Raw genomic sequence first — 22,429 nt, forward strand, 5'->3', positions numbered from 1 at the left:
AGGGCCATTAATTTGAACATTTTTAACATTCAGCATCTTTTCACACCACTGACTTAAATATATAAAAGGTTTTTATATGCATGGAAAATGGCAGGCCTGCTTTTGTAGAATTTTAGATACTTTTGTATAAACACTAAACTTTCAAGACTAAGACTGATGCAAACTGGGTTTTCTACTTGTTTCAACCCATCCAAGCCTCAGACTAATTTCAAGGTTTTCTCTAACTAGACAAAACATGTCATTTGATAACATTGTATGTTTCAGGTACAGCAAATTGCTTTTCTTTTGAGAAACAATCACAGCAAACCACTTGTGACGCAGCCATGGTTACTAAACGAAGCCATGTAGCAACATAATTTCCTCCAATTTCACTACTGGAACAGGCAATCTCGAGTTATATAGAAAAACATGACAACTTCAAGTTAACAAAGCTTAATGCCAATAAAAATGATAAAAGATCTCAATCACCTAAACTGGCTGGGATTTTACACTCTAAGTAGCAGCCAACTTTCTACTTTATTAAGTGGCTTGCTTTCAATACAGGATATATTTAAATGTCAGTTCAGGTCACCTTTCCCCCCTTGCTTCTTGGAAAAACTCTAGGGCTACAGAGCTGAGGGGAAAGTAAATCTAATAACATGAGTGACAATTTTCAAATTAGAAAAGCAAGTAACACTGATGTGAAGTGTTCAACTCATTGCAGCGTATAATCTTTGCTCAGCAAGCCCCCACGTGTCATTTAACACATTTGAAATAAATGAAGGGAACGCCATTATAGGCTAATGAAAACAACTGGGGCCCCTAATCTGCTACATCACACTCATTTTCTCTGCTTTCTGCATCACAAACTTTCCATTAGAGAAGCCCACTTACGCTGTATGTGAATTAGCTGCTTTGGCATCTTGAAGTCTCCAGGGTAGAGGGAATCGTAATAGGTGATGTTGCTCTCCGCCTCCGGTACTGGGATGACCATGTTGTCCCGCTTCTCGCCATAGACCTGCTGTGCCGAGATGGCCCGCTGGAGATGGTGTTCCTAAAAGAAACACGGAGACGAGGTGAGGATGATGTCCTCTTCAAAACAAAACATAGCAAAGTACTTTTCTTGAAATCAGCAGGCTGATATGAAGGCAAGAGACAGAATATCAATGCTGATGCTTTGTAAACATTGTCAAAAACAACTATCAACCGATATGATCGCCGAGCTGAAGGACAGACATGTCGAGTTAGGTTTAAGGACATTTTAAAGTTTTGTTTTTGTTTTAACTGTAAAATTTCATTCTTAGAATGCTTTGACGATGATAAAATAAAATATTAGGTTAATTTAAAAAACAAAAACAAAACTCATGACGTCAGCAGAAAGAATGCTTTGTGCCAGATTTGGCAACGAGTTAATTTGCTTGTACCTTGCTAGGCAAACACACAGTATTAAATTAACTATAGAATAGAAATCCATACCCAGTGGATTGCGTCTAATCAGACTTCAGCTTCTGTGATACTTAACCTAACTTTAAAAATTCTGATATAGCCAGCAGATATTCAGGCAAGAATTTCTGCTTCTGTTTGCAAACTCCTAATGTGATGGCCAGTACCAGACTCAAATGGAAAGAACTAAACATCTCATCTAATGCCTACAGAATTTAGATGCAGAAGTTGTTCATAGAAATTAGACTATTTACATTTTAAAAATATCAACATTGGTATGGGTCAAGCGATAGTATGGTCACGTAATACTCTCATATGCATAATTATAACCTGACCTTGCTTGTCCAGGGATTGTCAAATACAAGGGAAACAACTTCAGTCGATCATCTCATTCAAGCATATTTTAACCAACAGATCCCTCCATAAATACTCTTAAATACTTATTTGTATACATCATTCAAAGCTAAGCACGAAAAATATTGAACAACAAACTTGCGACCAGTGCGTGTATTACTTAAAATAAAATGTGATATCCTTTACACACAGAGCTGTGCAATCAAATTTTAATTGAAATTACATTTAGTCTTCATGGGAATAGCAAAAACAAGATAATCAAAACTATCACTGTGCCATAACACTTGCAATAATTGTCTTGTTTTCCCTTTAAACACGTCCTTTACTTTTGACCCAAGTCCAAAACAAACTTTCCAGACTTGGAGATTCTGTTAATTTGAATTCACCCTTATGATTCAAATGGAGGGGAAAGTAAAGCCAAGGAAATCTGCTTAAATAAAAGTATCCAGACCAAAATAATTGCAATTTTTTTCTGTAATTAAGACACCCCAAGACCACATTAAAAATACACATGAATTTGGACAACTGCAGTAATATTCTCTTGCATGCAGGCATTACTGGAAATTCTCAGTGTGGTATGGTTTGGGCTAGCAGGTTATGCACGAGAGTAAGCCAACCCCAGCTACTGGCACAGTCTTTGTACTTGGGAACTGACAAGTTAAAGTTCGACCAACATCCAAATGAACTGGTTTAATTCTAAAACGCACTTCTATCAGGCGATATCTAGAAAAGCTGAAAGCTGGGGTGACTGTAAAGAACTTGTAACCCTGCAAACTGAGTTCCAGGAGGAAACCAGACATGCACAAGCTCCAAAAATGACAAAACAAACACTTCTTGAACACAGCTAACTGTCAGTCTTGTACACAGCTCAGTATCAACATAACCATCAGTGCCTGCTCATGCTTACTTTGTTGGAAAAGTTGATCAAAGACTAAAGACATTTCCTGTTTATTTTTAGTTTGATGTCAGCTCCACTGAATGAGTACAGCTTATTCAGTGATGAATATGTTTTACATACATTCAAAATGCAAGCCAGTTTAAAAACATTGGCAACAGTTAGTAGTGAAGTGAAATGCATCAGGAAAAAACAGGTCACCAAATAAGTTTAAATGATTATTATTACCTGTGTGTCTTTAAATCACTAGCCAAACATTATGTGAAAAGAACTGAAGACAACTCCTCACAAAGGATTTGTTTTGGTGCTTTTGTTTTTTCAAACTTGACTGCTACTACAAGCCTTTATTGTAATATGGACTTAGAGAAATACGCTCTGCACAAATTAAAATGAAAATAAACAATGAAACTCACACTGGAAACTAATTCAAACTAAATTTAACCAAAAACAAAAATTCAAACATATAAAACACATATGTAGTTTGGATCCTAATAAAAACAAGAAATAACAATTTGGCTCTAGAAGTACAAGTTTTAGCTAAACGATCCAATCATTATCTTGAGAGCAGAAATGGAGGCTAACAACATTTTTTGCCTCATGGCAGGTAAATAAGAGATGGAAGCCTACTGCTGCCAAGATTGCAAGCTTGCTGAGGGAATAAGGCGGAAAGCAGGAAGGCAGGCAGATAGGCTGCAGGACTGACTAACTGGTTTGTTGGCGGGCTGTTTGTCTGAAGAGTCGGAGCTGCAGAGCCTTTGGCCCAGAGCCGGGCACCAAGCCACTGGCAGGCATTTTGTCAACAAGGCAACGTGCTGCTGGCCTCGTACAACAGCTCTCCGGAGAGAGGGTGTGTTTATCGTTTTCCCCACGGCTGTCAGACATACAAGAGTAGTTGTTTTTTTTGTTTTTTTTGGGGGGGGGGGGGGGGGGGGGGGAGTATTAATAGCCAGAGAAGGTTGATAAAGTAAGTGAATGAGTCAGTAACTGGTCCGTTATTCAAAGCAACTGAACTTTGTCTGTTGCAAAAAAAACAAAAACCCTAATAAGTCCGTTACCGTTGTATAATCACATTTATCCTAGCTTAGATGGGCTTTGGGAAGGAATAAATGCACCAAATCTGTGATAACATGCTACCACAAGTGCATTTGTTTTTACGTGACTGCACAAAAAAATGTTCATGAAGACAATGAAGGGCTGGGCTACTTTAAATGATGCTTTGGTATTTGTAATTCTGGTCATTTACATAATAGTTAAATTTGAGTAAATGAACCCGGCTTAAAAAGGTTTTTATTTTATCTGTTTTTCTGCATTTTAACACCTTGTTTTTGGTTCTGATCATTTGAGAAGAAAGATGCTCATGCTTGACTAACTCAAACTCCAATGCTGACAACTGTCCTTTAGCTCTGGTTCAAGCCTCTTGGGGGAAAAAGGCAAAACTTCCTCTCTGCAGGAAAAACCCAGATAATCCATAAACAAATTATGAGGAGGAAGTACTGAACGGCTACATTCAGACTCAGCCAATTGGACACCTAGTGCCCCCCCTCAAAAAACATCAGCTGTGCAGATAACGGTGGAGCCACTGCTGCTTCTTTAGTCACCGGATGTGTTTGCATTTTACATGCTTCCATTTGCCAAACATGTACCAGATCATATTAGTGCCTCACAACTTGTCTGATAGACTGAAGCAGATGAGTAAAAAATACTGCACATATGCTGAGTGCATTACTTGAAAGATTAGCTTAATATATTTAATAATATAATATAATATAATATAATATATGAGCATCCACCATTCAAAAGCATAACAAATCCCATTTTTCCAGCTTAGCTGACATAACACATTTCCCAGTGTTAAAAAGGATCAGTGTGATGCACCACCAAGCTTGGCACACAGAAGTAGAGACCCTGCAACATGTGCAGTAGTTAAGTGATCGAAACATTAACATGAGAAATGTAACTTCTGAACTTGGTCTTCTGAAAGAGGCAAAACAAGCAAAAAAAGATCAATTTTCTCTTTACAACACCAAGCTGCCATTTCAACACACCAGAGATTTTACTGTTATTCACTCTTACAGAGACCTTGAAACATTGCTGCTCTACCACATTGAGGACAATGTATACAATCTCATATGGTCTGCAGTCATTTATTATATATAACAAATGCAATCAGATGAGGATCATCTACGAGACAAAACTGCAAAATGTGGACTAACCATCATAACAAAACTAATTACTTTAGAGATGCTTTTCAGAACTATCCAGTCAGAAACTACCAGTGGAAATAAAAGGAAATAAACAGAGATTAAGGTGATTTTATTTCATGAAAAACATAATTTTGGTGAATTTTCAAGGGAGTATCCACAGTGCCTGCTTTTTCACAGGTTTTAATCAACATCTGTTTTTACCAATTAAACAAACAAATTTGTATTCCAAATAAATATAATTATAATGAATGATTACTCATACCTGTTACCTGTAAACAGCAAGTCACAAGAAAAACAATATAAAAACTGTTAGGAAAGCAAATTTGACAAAGTCTGACCTTCAATTTATAAGTTTGTGCTGTCATCCGCAAAACTTTCGGTCTACAGTCATAAATCTACTTTATGGTGTCCCAGAGCAGTGTTCATCACCACCATTTGCACTTTTTGGGCCTGACAATATCATGCACAGTCTGTTTAGTACACCCGAGGCGAGCGGTTGTCTTTTACATTTATCGTTGCCATGTGGTGCTGCGATCTGTTCTGAGAATGCAGATTCTCTCCCCCCCTCTTTCCTAATAGCCTCTCCATGGTGCCCTGCAAACATAACCCAACCTGACTGGAGTATACTTGAAAGACATTACTTATTTACTTTGTGCATTTCAATATTAAGTTTCATTCCATTTTAGTTTTTAAAAATGATCAAAACTGTAACATTTCTATTAAATAACCTCTAATGTACACTAACAGTGTGTAATATTGTCTGCTAGCAAGCTTTTCGTGGCTAATCTTGTTATGCATTTGACTGGAGAGCCACCACAAACCGTTTGCCTTATAAGTTATCTTTAATTTAAAGATCACAAAGAGCTCTTTCAAACTATATATGCCCAAATAACATTTTCATCATGTCTTTGTTAGATCTTTCTTCTACTTTATTTCCACCTTTTCGTTCTCACCTCAAGCCACATCTCTTAAACTGGTTCTAATAAAAAAATAAAAAAGTCCACAACTTGATGTTTATTCCTCATATTGTTGCAAGATAGTTATAAGCTAACATCACACCAGCTAGTATTAGCCTTGTGTATCCTAAAAACCACACTCTGAGAAACCGTTTAATTAACATTCTCAAATCATTTAAGAGTTAAGTGCTCCATGTCCAACAGTGTTAGAACCACTTCAAAAATGTCACTAACAGCAGCACTGGCAAGCAGAAAAGACCAGGATATCCTCATCTCACCCCAGTATTGTTGTTCATTGGCTCTTTAACTCATGACTTCTTTCACAAAGTTTTACAGCCTCCTCAAGAGTAAATAGATGTGGAAACAAAGAATACCGAGGTTGAGGTATAGTTGAGGTAAACTCAGTGCAGATGAACAACAGCCAGAGTTTGTCCTAGAGCAGCTGCTGTAGCTAAAACTAGGCAGGATAAGAAAATAGAATTTGGGGTACTGTAATCTACCAAAATCTAGTAGTCAGGTTTTACACACTGTACCTTTAGGTTTTTCAGTTTTATCATCTAGCACTGCATTATTCTAATTATACTGACCAATTAGAACTCAACTGCTTGACTTATTCTATTTTGTGACATACCTGCCTTACTTTACTTTCCATGTTCTAATGGTTCTGGGTTTATTTGAATGTTTTCTTATTTCTCTGTTCCACCTTTTTAAATTTAGTTTAATCACTAATTAATTTGTGCATTTCCTTTGTATCAGTCTTACAGGCCAGTCATTCATCTGATCTGCACCAACCTGCATGAATGAAACCATACGAACACCTTTTAAACATGCAACATATGCCACCACGCACTTCTACACTTATATGTTCCCATCTTATTCCAAGTCTGCTTCCGGGTCCCTCTGCTATGAGGAAAAACTTTATCGACTAAACAGCCTTGAGCAAAAACACATCGCCTGCCAAACCTAATCAAGCAACGTGGTTGTTTACTTTCCTGGCTGTGGTCATTTGCCTGACAATAAATAAAGTCAGATTGAGATGAACAGTCAGAATACAGAGCATTGGCCGATGCCCTCGTACGCACACACTTGCACTCGTTTCCTCAAATACACAGAGGAGTCCAGAAATAGCCCTCTAAAATGACCACATCGATCACTGTCAAGTCTGCTGAGCCAGCCGCGGCCTCCTCCACCTTCTCCAGTCTCGCCTCTGACAGCTACTGTCCCAGACACTGTAAATGCCACTTAACATGATGGACAGCCGCAAGGGACAGTCTGGTAAGAGGCTGTTGAGGGATGCTTAGCCACAGTACAAAAGCAGTTTTATGCAGCGTGTGTGGGAGAGAACGATATTCAACACCAAGAGTAAAAGAGGTGGGAAAGTAATAACAGCTACGAGCCTAGGTTTTTCTCCACAGTTGGTCAATTCAAACTCTGTGGGGCAGTTTGTAAAGTAACAAGCAATTAACTGAGCAACTTTCCATCCCGCTTCACACATTAAAAGAAATGGGGAGAGAATTTGCCTCGGTCCAGACCTTTGATTCACTCCAATTCAGCCTGCTTTATAAGACGATCCAAGTCTTTGCAACTTGAATGCAGCCTCATAAGTTAATAAGGCTGTGATAATTTACCAACCCCCAGCCCAGTCTAAAATGTGCATAGTCACCTTCCGGGGATTACCATTGACGTCATTAGCCATTCGCAGATCCAAATGCTCTACAATGAGTCCCCACCGAAAACAACAGATCATCCAAATTCTTTCTACTCAAATAAAATGATCAGTGTGGCTGTGCCCAGACGTTATTATGAAGTTTGGTTTTCAGGAATCTGTAAAGAGAGGTTACAAGGTTTAGTTAGAAGAGAATTAGCTAGTTAGTTTAAATCTAATGATGACAGACCATTTTTTAACTTAGTTACACTTAGTAAACATATAGCTCTGCTTTGGAAGTACATTAATAAAGAAAAGTAGAGATGCGAGGGGGGTTTGTGAATGTGGGCTAGTTGATGTAAATGACTGGTACCTCCTGGCTCGTGTTACCCGAGGTACAGAGGTCGGGTTAGGTTGACAAACAGTGAAAAACAGGGAAGATACAGACTTAAGATGTTGACTGTCCCCAACGGACAAGAAAGCTTGTAGAAGCTGACAAACAAGTTATGTGCAGTGTTAAAATAAAGCCGCTAGCTACTGTTAGCCATGCTCTGAAAATTGTCACACCAATGTTATGCACAGCACTACACATTTTAGCAGCATCTAAACCATGTTTTGGTTCATTCACAATGTGATTAGTGTTAAAATCCCTTAAATTCAGCTGGAGAGGGAGGAAAACCAAACAGAAAAAGGCAGAACTAACAGGAAACTGCAAAGATTTCCGTCAACCAGACTCATTGCCACTGTACATGGACTGATCATGCTGGTTTACATGTATAGTTTACACACTCATTCTTTAATTAATGGGTCACAGAGTGAGCAATTCCACAGGAGTTGTAACCCATCTTGCAAACTTGCCAACTCACTGGCCTGAAAACCCTTCCTGGAACCTGGTGCACAAACACATCCAGAACCAATCTGTCAATAGTCAAACGGAAAGTGAAACAGCTGACGCAGGAAGCTATCTAGTTGACATCGTGGAGCCAGCAGAGACTTTGGACAGGTGACATGCCCCACTTTCCCACCCAGCAAGGTCACAAGCAACAAAAAAGAAAAAACCTGGTGTCCCGCCAGAGCATGTGGCTGTGTGTATGTACAAGAAGCGTGTCTGGAAAAGAGGCAAAAACAGATGCCTGTGGGTTCCCAGCAGGGCTGCAGACACTGACCTCACTTTCACCCAAACGTAAACACGAGACAAAGTGTCTGGCTCCAAAACAAACACGCTACATGTGCTGAGGGAATTTCAGCAGTGACAGCTCTTTGGTAGATCTACGCTACCAGAAATACACAAACACGCAGAGACCGGCCTGTTGGACAGAGATACGACGGTTGAAAGCGTTGACTATTCGTGTGCCAAGCAGGGTTACAAGCGTTACGAGGTGTCCTGTTGCCCAAGCTGAGCAGAAAGATGGACATGGAAGCGCAAAGTTGTGAGTTCTCAATGCCATGAGTTCAGCTCTCTTAACTTTTGCTGAAGTTACGAGCTGGTGCAAAGTAAAGGAAAGTTGACAATTCAGTTTAAAACCTTCCTGATGTGCCAGATTTCACTAAACGTATACCAATTCATTTTCAGTATACTCTTAGTGAGGTACAGTCTCTGCTCAGAATTGTATAAATTTAAACTGTTGAGCCATACATTGAACAGCATCACTGAAGGAAGCAGCACAGGAAAAAATTTTTAATGCTTGATCCTATCTGCTACCTGGTATGTTTTCCTGCTGGAAATGCAGCTAATAAAAAAGATGAATGCTTCGTCTATTTCAAGGTCATTTATCACCACGAATATTGAATCTGTGGAAACAATTTCACTGGCTACAACCTAGAGTGATTTCCACACCACTTCCACTGAGCTATGAGACCGAGTCAATCCCGATGCACTCATGTTTTAAATGTACAAAGTCTCAACGCTCTAATGTACAAGAGAGGGGTGGAAGGTGCAATAAATGGGAAGCTGTAGCTTGATAAATTTACAATATCAATCATTTTCTGCAACACTGCTTTAATGTCATTTTTCTTATAGACTGATCTTTATAACCTCCACAACCTGTTCACTTGACAGTGCCCGACTGTGCAGAAGCAGCAGCAAATGATGCATCAACCACTCGCTTTTATGAGTGTGTGCAAAGAGCCTGGAGCAAACAGCCTGGGTTAACAGAGAAAGTTGATATCAGTTACTGCTGTGATGCCCGTCACCTGCGACTGGGCTTTTAGGCTTTGTTGAGTCAGGATAATTAACAGAGTTGGTTTTTTTCCACCCTCACAGCAGAATAATTTTGGTGCTGTCCAGAAGAAAAATAACCAGGACTGAATTTTTAAACAACTTGTTTGTATTGAGCATTGAATTTACTCAAGCGTAAAATTAAGTTTTGTGCATCCAACGGTGATTTCGGGTAACAAATTGTCGCTACCCTCCAAGAGGCCCACGTGGAGGCAGAGAAAATCTGGCTATGCTGAACATACTATGCAGCGTCTCCCTGCTCGTTTCAGAAATCTTTCTATTAGCAGAGTGTCAGACTACCCAGCACTGCATAGTCTGGCTTAAATAGTCCTGAGTGAAACATGCAAAGCTGATGCTTTCTCTGAACACTTTCAGACTGCAGAAAATAAATGCAGTTTTTGCTTTCACTGGGTCAAGCACATCGCTAAGGGAGGAAAAAGAGAAAAAGGGACCAAGCATCCCTGTGCAAATTAATGAGCGTGGAGGTAAAACAAATAATATGTGCTCTTACAAAAGCTAAAAATACACACCAGCAGCAGAAACTACAACAACAACAACAACTCAAAATACATTTCCATCTAAAGTCTGACGCAGAATTCATAACAGACAGCTCCCAACACAGAGCGGCTGGCACGCAGCAGGCCTTGGCCTACCTCTTATGATAATATGACTGTTACATAACCAAGCACTCCAGCTGAGCAGAGCACAGACTTTGAAGTGACAGCAACCCCCACCTCCTCTCTCCTCCTTCCTGCCACCCTGATCTCCTCTGGAGCGCCACGTGCGCTGGTCTGCCAGCCCGCTGTGCCATCTGACACACTGAACCCCTGACACCGAGCCTCCACAACACCGGCTGCAACACACTTTGCTTGAATAATTTAGGGAAAAAAGTATCCAACACAGATCCCTGTAGCGATATCCCCCTCGTGTACTCAACCTTATATTTAAACATCAGGCAAGACTGCTGGGTAAGCTGTGTAGCAGACTCCTCAGAGAAGCAGATATATTGTTTAATACTCCCGGGATGAGAGCACTGCTGTGTCAGACTACTGCATAGTAAATTACATAAAAAGCGAAGAACAGGAAAAAGAAATCCCACAGGGTGCATGTGCTTTACAACCCCCCCTATTTTTGAAATAATCACAACAGCCCTGTGGGATGCAACAGGAAGCAGAATTTGTTAAGTTACTTGCAGGGAGATCAAACTAGAAAGATACTTTCTCTAACAATTATCTGCAAGCTTTCATGAGTTTTGAAATGTAACAATGTTCTTATATAGATAGTTGACTATCAATGCACATAACCATTTAGATGCTCATCCCACAGTGGCTTAACTGTGGAGTAAGAGGAAACACAAAAAGTTGCACAACAAAGTCCCAATCTTATTTTGCAACATTTACTTACACGAAAATTATAACATATGAACCAAAGCACTTTTAGGTAATTTAAACGAGCTTTTCTGATTTATTTTGATGTTTAAATATTCCTTCTATGCACAACAGAATATGACCACATTGCAATGAGAGATGCCGGTGACAGCACCTCTGGAAAATCGACATCATTAACCTATTACAGAGAAGTATCTTCTTGGTTAGAGTGACAATAAGTGATTTACCTGTGTGATTGCTGCACATGCAATAACTTAATTGCAACAACATAATAACAAACCCACAGCGTCCATACTAATAACGAGCCGGGCTCGCCGTACGGAGAAATCATCATAAAAATGTGGCACCGGCAGCTGCATTCATGACACACAAGGCTCTGTGCAGGAAAACAGCAAGCAAACATTTACATCAAGTCAATGCAAAACGAACACCGCTGTGTTTTCTCCAATGCATGGCCGCCTTGTTGACATTTCTGACTGCTGGTAGCAAAGATGCCACATAATCTGAAATCACTAGCTCCCCCTTGCCCTGGTCCGCTGCAATTACGCCAACACAAGGCCCCGTCCTGACAGACGAGACAAAATGTCGGAATCGCTCAGGTCACATGACTCCTTTGTACTCAGAAAATAACCTCACGCACAAATATGCCGGTCAAACCGGACAATTTTATCCAATAACGACACAAAGCATCCCCGCTTTGCCCAAAAATCCGTCCGAGCCCCGTATATGAGTCGTTTGCGGCACAAAACCGTCGTGTTTCTCCTGAGAAAATTGGCGGCCATTTTGTGAAAGCTTGCGCAGAAAAAAGAGGGACGCCTGTGATCACGTAAAAATGAAACAAAACGTATAAATTCATATTTTCAAACGGTTAAAGCATACCGATTCCTCTTCTTTCTCCATCCCCGTCGGCATCTGCGGCACTGCCCGGTTAATTGATGCATATTCGTGTAGGTCGGGTAAATCCTCACAACGGAAGACGGGTAGTGGCTTGGAAGCGTCCAGCGCCCGTGCCCGAAACGACAATTTACTCATTTTTCACAATTCGAGGTGCAATATAAATCTATCCGATCTCCTAATATTCACAACGGTACCGAGTGGAGCTTTCATGGATGTTTCTGTGCGGTTAGTCTCTATTCTAACGTTCGAATGGTTGTAGCTTGTATTTAGGGCGTCGCCAACGGAGCCGGGGGAAGGCCCGGATCTTGGTCGCTCTCTCTCGGACTGTTTTTTTCCGACGCTCCGCTCCCTACCGTTGGTTCAGTGCGCCATGGACAACATGGCGGACATTTAAAACTCGTTTGCTCTGTTTCGCTCGGAGCGGTCCAACCCCCAGTTCGTGGACCGACCATTCCCACACGGTCCCGAGCGCTTGCGCGTTGCGGGGGTAGGGGGAAGGGGGTATTTCTTGCAAACTAACTCCGTTTCCACACATACACATAAATTATTGAAATAAGCACCGGGAATGGCCGAAATGTATATCGTAAACTAAAACGAAATAAATTTTCAAATAAATAAATTAAATGACAAAAGTAAAGTTGTTCTATACCCCCTTTAAAAAATAGTAAATGAAAGAAAATAAAAATGCGATTTTAAAAACATAAATAAAAAGTGGGACTACTGGAATAACAGGACTACGGTTAAAAAAACAAAACAAAAACAAAAACAAAAAAAACCACTGCCAACTGTATTTAGCACAACAAATAAAAAAAGATACCCCTATTTAAAAATGCATTTAATATATAATGAATAATTTCTACTTTTGAAAAAGAAAAAAAAAACACTTAAAACTTTGTAAACAAATTGTAAACAAATAAAATGAATTTGAAAAAGGTATTTAATATTGCATGATGTACATTTTCTCTATTGTGTAGTATTATTGTCATGGGTTACTTTATTGCTTCTTCTATATTTTTTTTTCCTTTTAATTTTGCTGTTGTAATAAAGTGAATTTCCCAACTGTGGGACATACAAGCTATCTTACTGCAGTGTATTTTACGTTTTGGTTAACAAAATTAGAGACAGACTAGCTGCAGGCCAATGCAGCTAACAGAGATAACTGTTAACTGAGCTGAAACAACTACAGTGATTCATTACAGCTCATCAATCTGATCAACAGCCCTGCATTTATTGGCAAGGAATGACAAACAATGTCATTTAATTGTATTTTTTCCACCCAAACCTTTGTCATATATGAAAATGAATAAAAATACTACTAATTACTACTATACATTGGAAGTTTTCACTATAGTGTATTTTATGCTTTGATAAACAATACAGGAGGCACAAAAATCTTAAAAATAACTACAGCCAACGCCTTTAACACCACAGGGTAGAGACAGCCGTCCCTTTGAACCACACAGAAAGAACCACCCGGATCCACTGAAACTTATCACTCTGATCTGACCACAGCCCATCATTAAAACCCCCCAGAAACGTTTATTCCCGGTGATACGCCTCACCATGTGAGCACAACGCTGCCCTCTTCTGGTCTGACAGGCAAAGGATCAAATCACCAGCATGCATGTTGGCACTCGCTGCCTGCCATTTCTCTGTGAGTGCATCACAAACTGTGTGCATCGTTTTGAGTGCATGTATTATTATATGTATCAGTTAAAAGCTTAAAAGTGACCATGCTTATCCCAGCAGGCTGAAGTTGTGGTGCTTTCAGGGTAAGACTAGCACAAAGGTATGGTTTGAGTATGCTACTCAAGTGACCCCCCCAAAGAAATACACACACAAAAAAAAAAAAAAAAACCACACACCAAACCCAAACACTTACAACATTAATTTAACATTGTTACCTGTTGATGGTGGTGACATGTTTCTTAGCCAGGATCCACCCAGGGGACCTGAGGTTTTCTTTTCATCAATAAATCCATAGATGGTGCCATGAAGACCTGCAAGCAAATTGACAACAGCGCAGGGACATTTAGTCAAAAAGCTCACGCTTGATGAGTTTTTCACATGTAGTTTAAAAGGAGATTTAGATCCTGTTGGTCTGGGTGGAGCAAAAACAAAATCCACCACCTGTTTGTAATTGTCAGAAGGGCCTCCTGGTCTGGCCATCCAACAACTACACCTGGCTGTGTTGGTGGGTAACACACAAAGGCACTCAAATGGACCAAAAGGAGTTTATTTGTGTGCAACAAGGGGTTTTAAACTGAAATGGCACGTTTATTGAACATTTTCCAACAGGAAGATCTGCTTCATATTTGTACATTACTCTCACATTCTTGCCCAACAGCACACAAAATGCAGCATCTGCAGCTCCATAATCATCATCCTTAGTCTGATATATCTACTATCCTTTCTCTGTACACGTCTAAACCCCCTCAGACATGCCTCTCTAATCCTGGTCCCTCTAAACAAGAACTTTAGCATCTTCAACTCTGCAATTTCCCGCTCGGCTTCCTCTCTTTTTTGTCAGTGCCACCGTCTCCAAACCACAGATCACAATAGGTCATGCTACCATGTTGTAAACCTTCCCTTTCACTCTTACTACCATCCTTCTTCCAAATCCACTCCATTGTGCCTGCACTCTCTTCTTCACCTCTCTTGTGCACTGTCTCTTGCTTTGGATGGTCGATCCCAAGTATTTCAATTCATCTACCTTCAAGTACCTCTGCTCCTTGCATCGTTACTGTTACACCCATTTCCCTCTCATTCACACATGTATTCTGTCATGTTCCAACTAGGGCTGCCACGTTTAGTCGACCCGTCACGGTTATGTCGACTATCAAAACCGTCGACGACTAATTTAATAGTCGACGCGTTGTTTGAAGCTTCGTAAGATCCTGAAAGACGCAGAAACAAGTAGTAGGATTCAAGAGTGGAATAACGGACTGAAACAGAAGATGGCAGCAGTGCATCTACAAGGATGCCAGCTGCCATTAAAGGCTAAAGAAGAAGACGCAGTTTCCAGTATCGTAGCTGTCGAAATTCAGTGGCTGCATCCTCTGGAGGCCACATTTGTAGGCCGATTACGTGACAGGCAAATTTGAAGACTCCGACAAATGCGGCCGACAAATGCATCCTCCTTTTCCCCAGATTTGAATCATGGGTTGGGCGTGTCCTTCATTGCCCAACCTATCCCAGAATTCATAGCGCGGCCCATCCAATTCCAGTTTCCAACAATGGCGGCAGCTACTTAGTTTTAATATTACACTTTCTAGGTCACAAAATAAACTTTTAAGATATTTTCAGGCAAGAATGTAGCTGTGTAAACTTCAAATAACTGCTAGGTTTATCAAGACAACACATATTCCCAAAAGTGCTCCGACGTTTTCAGAGACGAGCTGATTGGGAGATCAAGGCTCACTAGAGCCGGCGAGAACACCGAACTCCCGGCACATAGTTTTCAGACCCCCGTGGTCTTTTGCTACTCAGGTTAAACATGATATATAAGTCAGTTAGATGACTTAAAATGTTATATTGTTTGGCTTTGTTCAGTGTTTTATTTGTTTCTGAGTAAATCAGTTTGGCTGAGATTAAAGTTACAGTTTTCACAGCTGAATAAACGTCAAACAGAAAACTGATTAAACAGAAGTGTGAGGTGGTCGAGAATTTACTCCAGTGTCCTGTTATATTTTAGATAGCAAGGAGCAGACGGCTGAGTTTATTAAACTCCACCGAGACAACCTGCAAATTTCATTAAAAGTTTAACAAACTATCATCTTGTCTTTATTTTTAGTTAGCACATACCTTAAACACTTAAAGCTGTAAGCTAATGATAGTTATATAAGAGCAGCTGCATGCTGGAGCAATAAGCTGTACGTTTTATGTTCAATGGATGCATGATCTGATTAGTCGACTAATTGCAAAAATAATCGGTGACTAGTCGACTATCAAAATAATCGTTTGTGGCAGCCCTAGTTCCAACTGACTTTCATTCCTCTTCTCTCCAGAGCATACCTCCACCTCTTACAGACTCTCTTCCACCTACTCTCACCACAGATCACAATGTTGTCTGTAAACATTGTTCACAGAGACTTCTGGGGCCCGTTCTTCGTACCTCGCTAAGTAAGTTAGCCGGATTAGATTGTTGACGATTTCGCGTGATCTTGGATCGTTCGGTTCTCCGAAGCTCATCCGGGACTTGCTGTCATAGCAACAGATCCGTAAGCGTAAACCTGCTCGGGAGCAGGGTTACTTTATGTAAACAAGATTATACGAAAGCAACAGCGATATTTTACCACTGTTTTACCATAAATAAATATTATCAATGTAACTAAAGTTAATGCAGCACTTGATCCTTTTATTGATTCCATACAGATGCATACAGGTCATTTCCTAAAAAAAGGGAAATGTACTATTAACATTCTATTACATGTATTTGATTATTTCAGATGTAATTCATATTTCAGAGTAGTAATTGTAAATTACTTCATGTAATCAAGATGAGAGACCACGGCTATAAAAGCGAAGGTGGACTTGGGAAGTCTGTCGCAGCCATGTCCTGTCCGTATACGCGAGCCACCCATTGCGGAAGGTGCAAGATTGATAAGGAGAGTCCTCAGAATCCAGCGTATATTGCGGGACAGACAGGATCCTTTAGCTCAGCGCGACAGTGTGCTCATAGAGAGATATCGGTTTTCCCGTGAGGATATTATTTACTTAACCAACTTGTTGACGAGGGGGTGCAGGACCACCACCTGTCTTTTTTTCCTCTGCCCTTTTCTTGGTTGCTGTTATAAACAAACAAACAGATTATTTCAGGGTCTCTTTCCAAGAGACGAAAAGCAATATAAGTGATAAATATTACCATTCTGTAGAACATTCTTATATTTCACTTTTACTTGTTCCTATGTTCTAGTGGGTCCTGTTGTGGCTCTAATGTGAAAGAGGATATAATGTAATACAATATAATATGATATAATGTAATATAATATAATATAATATAGTGTAATATAATAAATTTACCCTACCGCCTACTGGTGTTGGCCAGAGGGGCCGATGGCGCGATATGGCAGCCTGGCTTCTGTCAGTCTGCCCCAGGGCAGCTGTGGCTACAACCGTAGCTGCCTCCACCAGTGTGTGAATGTGAGAGTGACTGAATAGTGGCATTGTAAAGCGCTTTGGGTGCCTTGAAAAGCGCTATATAAATCCAATCCATTATTATTATTATTATTAAATTACTTACGAGTTTAATTTGTCAGCAACTTTCTGCCAGCCCTCTCTCCTTGCTTTTGCAGTCTTTGCAGTGTTCCCTTGCATTTTAATTACACTCTGAAACTCCTGAAATCCCTCAATCAAGAGTTCTTGCTCTGCTGCCGAAAAATACCGAGCGCGCTCCTTCGACATTTTCGCCGACCAATCAAAGGGTTGCCGATCAATGTTTCTACTATCGATGCGTAGCCCCTGTTAAGCCACATTACTCACATTACTTCATCCAGTGATCTCACATTACTTCATCCAGCTATACTAATCGTCAACAACAGGTGTGTTCGGAGAACCGGAATAGCAAGCTCAAAGTTAGCGCGATGATTTGATCCTGGATGTGTCATTTGATCTTGGATGTAGTAAGCGAGGTACGAAAAACGGACCCCTGACCTCATCTGTCCATCAGCAGTTCAAGACAGAAGAGGTTCAGAGGCAATCCCTGAACCCATCCATCACTCCTACTGCACACGTTCCCACCGCTCTTCAACAAGTCTTTCCCATACCTTCATGTCATGGCTCATCAACTCTATCCCTGTGTAGCGACTGCAGTTCTGCACTTCACCTTTGTTCTCAAAAGTTGGCATTCTCACATTCTCCAAGATTGTTTAACACAATCTGATTAAAAAGTCCACTTGGAGACTCAGTCCCACAAAGGGGGTTATCGTCTCGATAAGTTAAACCAGGGTTTCACAACATAGCTGTGAGCGTGTTCATGTGAAAGAGTCAGTGTTGGGAGCATTTGATTTATCAAACATTGACGGGTTTGCTGGCAGCAGTGTGCCTGATTTTATAAAGTTAGATAAAACTATCGTATTAGAATAAATATAAAGATGTTAAAACACAAAATACAGGCTGGAAGTAACACAGCCGAAGGCGAGTCCACTACGTGTTTGGGTACGTGTGTGAGGAAAAGTATGAATGTCAAAGTACTTTAACCACTTTGGCCAGGAAGACTGGAAAAAAAATCTAGTATATTAATGAAGTTTAGCCTATTAGAAATCAGGATGTAAAGCTGACAAACAGGTTGTCATTAGGGGAGGTTAATTTTTAAATACAACAGCCACAGGCCCAGAATTTAGACACAGGCTTGGTCTATGTGCAAATTTGATATAAGTTCAACAAGTATAAACATGTGATTTACGATCATATACATGGTATATAGAACAATAAGATTGTTATAAAAAGGGTTTTTAGCCAAAAGGAAAAACCAGGAAATAGGTTTCTTTAAGAATCTATATTTATTATTAATGCTCATCAGGAAAAGAAAAAACCTTAAGACACCTTAGAACCTCTTATTATTCACACACAGATGTCCAAGGGATTTCCAGGAATAATTCTGTTTTCTGGAGAACTAACTTATCAGTAGCTGGTGAATTAAAACCTGTTAATCTCTAATCTCAAACTTAGCCTGCTTCGGAGCTGGTTACGGCCGCAGTATATGTTACCATGGTGATCTACACCGTTAAGCAATTAATCACTTTTGTAACTCTTAAAACACTGTTAACCCCAAAGCCTGCTTTGTAAACAAAAGGCCTCAGGCGTGTCACGGCATCCTCCACCTTTGGACCTAAGCCCTTCTGTTTATCCAGTGAAACATGTCTACTACATGCGGCATCATCCACTGTCCGCAGCAGGCTGACATTTTATGAAGGTAACTAGGTAAGGTACTTACCTTTAATTCGCTGTTAAGTGTCAGCAGACAGACAATAAGTGTTTGTTTAGATCAAGAAGGATCCCTAACCAGTGATGAATCTACATGTTGGACTTGCAGGTCTCTCCATCTCGCCTAAGAGGAGGAAATCTTTCTGCAAACAGTTGCAGTCTGACTTGGACTGGCTGCAACCACTCTCAGAGACATTGTCAAAGGTTTGCAAATCATTCCTATGCTATCTATAAATGTAGACAAATTCATCATGTTGTCATCGGTCTGAGTCACAATTCGAGGGAACTTGACTCTTATAGAAGAGGAAGGTTGCTTAGCACAAAGTTAATAGTTAAATGTGATTTTTTTTTGTCTAGATGGACAGCAACACTACGTGATTTTCGATGATTTATACCTGGAAATTGCTGTATTATCAGAAACCGATTGCGGTGACCCCATTCCATATGTAACATTTATGGTAGGTTTTGGTTACAGTGTTGGTATGCTTGACAATTTCATTTGGAGCAAATACAAAACATGAATAATTGAAGTGAGATAACTTTATCTTTGGATAGAACAATAACTTTGAGGACATAGTTTGCACTTGGAAAAAAGGTGATAAATAATAATATATGTTTGTGCAGTGCAGAGTATTGCACTATGTTAATTAATATAACATGAATATAGTATTGTGATAATATGATATTGTGGGATGTCTGGTGAATCCCATCTTTACTAGCGAAGGTTTAAGAAGCTATTTTAGAGAGAACAACTCTGACATTTATGTCTAAAACAAGAGTAACGGGAAATAGATCGGATTTACAAAGCATATTTTGGTGCCTACCTACAAGGAAATTCAGTTTTATTTATCAAATGTTAACTATCTGGGATTCAAAGTAAAGCTTTGTACCGTGATGAAGTGTGTCATCTACTGTTTTGACTGTAACCGAGCTCCCTGCTGTGCGCAAACACACACATGAGCCCAATTCATTTATATTAAGAGGCACAGCATTACTGTGGTCATCGACTCCTGCTGTGACACATGAAAACCTATATCTATAACATTTTACTTGAAAAGAAATTGGCAGGCTACATTTAAGATAAAAAACTGTAAAAGGTACTTGCATTTGTCAGTACTTTTATACCTTATTTAATGATTTATTAAAGTTTCTTATAAGCAGTTTATTTGGTATAATTGTAAATGCAGTGTCAGTAATATTACAATGCTCGATAGTTTCCTTCTCTTAGATATTTCACCTTTTATGCTGCCTGCCACTGTCATGAGGTTATGACTAAAATATGGCTAGTGGGACATGTGCATGTTTCTAGGTTTTGAAACGAATAAAGTCTGTGTAATGCAGTTATTATAACAGCTGCTGGATGCTTTCCAAATTAGCCAAGCCCAAATTAAGCTGTATTGGAGAATAAAGCCTTGAAATCTGTTTTAATTTCCAGAAACTTTGAGTAAAGGCGTTCTGAGGACAAGGCCTCAACTGCCCTGTGGTTATGCAAAAAAGACAAGAGCTTGAGTGACATACTTTTAGTAAGTTAAGCTTGTGACCTTGAGATTTATACTTCTAAAAACATCTAAAAAAAAAAAAATACAAAAGAGACTACCTCAAACTAAATACATTACTTTCATACCTCACATACTTTGGGTCAGCACACAACACAAAAGTGCCATGTGGGTGGGGTTTGTCCCACAAAAAGTTCATATAATCACAGGAAAACACGAGAAACATTGTCCTCGTCTGATTTACATCCAGTCTAATGCAGAAGATGAGGCAACCCCAGCATAGTTTTTATCCCAAGCAGGCCTTTATTACTAATTATTAACTAATAATGACAGCACAACTAGTCACCATGAGGCAGTTCCCATTTGAGCTTCATCCAGCCAAGCAGGCCAGGACGGTCAGAGGTCTTCGTCTGGCTGGGTGTTTTATGAAAGGAGCTACTGTAGGTTAGATAATACAGTGGAGTGGGGCATAAGGCTATGATCCAGACCCATACAGGCCAGGGCCAAGCAGTTCCCTAGCAGACCACAGGAGCTGCCTGGCACTGTTCAGCCACACACCCTAAAGCCTATGATCCCCCAGTGCTACATTTCCAACGATGATGATGGAAATTCCAGAGAAGAAATCATATTTAAAAAATTACCTGCAGCCTCTCAAAGAGGAAGCCACCTTTTGCTCATGTTCTCTTACCCCCCCTCAAATAACCCCGATCAGATTTCCGACATCTTATTTTTCCACCTAACTGTAACAACTAGAGTATTAGATTTTTTTTGTTTTATAAAAACAATAAACGTTTCATCCGAACATATCGATCCATATCACGGTCTCCTAGCTTCGGGAGGTGGCAAAGTGATTAGAAACTTGTGGTTTTAATGCTGAATCGCATCCAGCTGACCAGCCAGGAATTTGATTGCGTGTATGAAATCATCTGATGCCAGAAAACACTAATCACGATGGGCCTTTTTTCCAGGCGACCATCGATTCAAGTTAAAAACATTGCAGAAAAATACTCACCAAGTCGACCATCGGTCACACGTCGGGGATTTATAAATAGATGGGCAATATTTCTGCAAGTCAGAAGTTTAAAAAAAAAAAAAAAACGACAGGCAACACGACGCAGCTAGCCACAGAGGCACCCAACTACCACTGGCGTTAGCCACAGCTACTTCTTCTAGTTGGCTTCATAATAAAAGCCGGTCGGTCCGCCGGTGTCCGGGCAGGCAGAGCCATTGTCCGGTGTAGATCTACCAAAAAACGGCTTATTTTGGCTGCTGAAAAGTCCATGTCGATGTAAAGCTGGCTGAAACTAGAGAGGTGGAAACCAAAGTGCTACTGTTGGGGGTTAACAACTTTGCTGTAAACGACGCGATCTGATTGGCCCGCCGAGGCCACCAATCACCTGTGGAGAGCACCCGACTCAAGGCGTCACGCTCACGGGGATGGAGTGCAACGTGATTGGCTGGCGACGTCACGACGAGCGTTAGCTTGTAGCCGATTTACATGCTAAAATAAACAAATAAAAGTATAAAATGAAAGCAAATAAAGCTATGTACAAAAAAAGAAAGATCTGCTAAACGTAGAATAGCAAAAAAATATTTCTATTCTGTATGACTGAGGTTTTTAGATTATTACATTTTAAATTGATTTGATCAGTGATTTATTTATTTAGTTTTACTCACTGAACTCCTTTTATTCGAATCCATTTTTTTCCTACTTTTTTTTAAATTATTGAACTATTTTGCTAATGCATTCATATATTTTGAGCTATGCGATTCTTACGAATTTTTTTTTAAATTTTTGTAAAGGAATGTCTGTAATACATAAACAATGACTTCAACAGGTCTCTTGAGTTTCTTTTTAAGAGTTGTTTTCATACATTCAGAATATCTTTGAATACAGAGAACAAAAAACAAAAAAACAAAGGATTTTTCTCCCTTTTCTTCTTTGATACCAGACACCTATTCAGAGGCAGATATGGTATTCAAAGAAATCATGAAATGAAGCAACAGCAACTCTCCTGCTGCAGAAAAAA

The 22,429-nt window shown here is 39.9% G+C and overlaps 1 protein-coding gene across 3 annotated transcripts in view; it reads right to left on the bottom strand.

The window, feature by feature from the left end:
- LOC308412577 (enhancer of polycomb homolog 1-like) overlaps nucleotides 1-21,744 on the bottom strand; it is a 36,050-nt gene extending 14,306 nt beyond the window's left edge. Inside the window, exons 1-3 of one of the 3 annotated variants that reach the window (XM_080907037.1) lie at nucleotides 21,412-21,744; nucleotides 13,884-13,979; nucleotides 874-1,033 (exon numbers count right to left, since the gene is read on the bottom strand). In XM_080907037.1, coding sequence (XP_080763163.1) covers nucleotides 874-973 — 100 coding nt within the window. In that variant the 5' untranslated portion in view covers nucleotides 974-1,033; nucleotides 13,884-13,979; nucleotides 21,412-21,744. Of the gene's footprint in view, nucleotides 1-873; nucleotides 1,034-11,961; nucleotides 12,394-13,883; nucleotides 13,980-21,411 lie in introns of those variants that run through there. The other 2 variants (XM_080907036.1, XM_080907035.1) reach the window with 2 other exon arrangements.
- Nucleotides 21,745-22,429: the final 685 nt, after the last annotated feature.

The sequence above is a fragment of the Rhamphochromis sp. 'chilingali' genome, assembly GCF_963969265.1.
Source record: "Rhamphochromis sp. 'chilingali' genome assembly, chromosome: 16".
NCBI lineage: Eukaryota > Metazoa > Chordata > Actinopteri > Cichliformes > Cichlidae > Rhamphochromis > Rhamphochromis sp. 'chilingali'.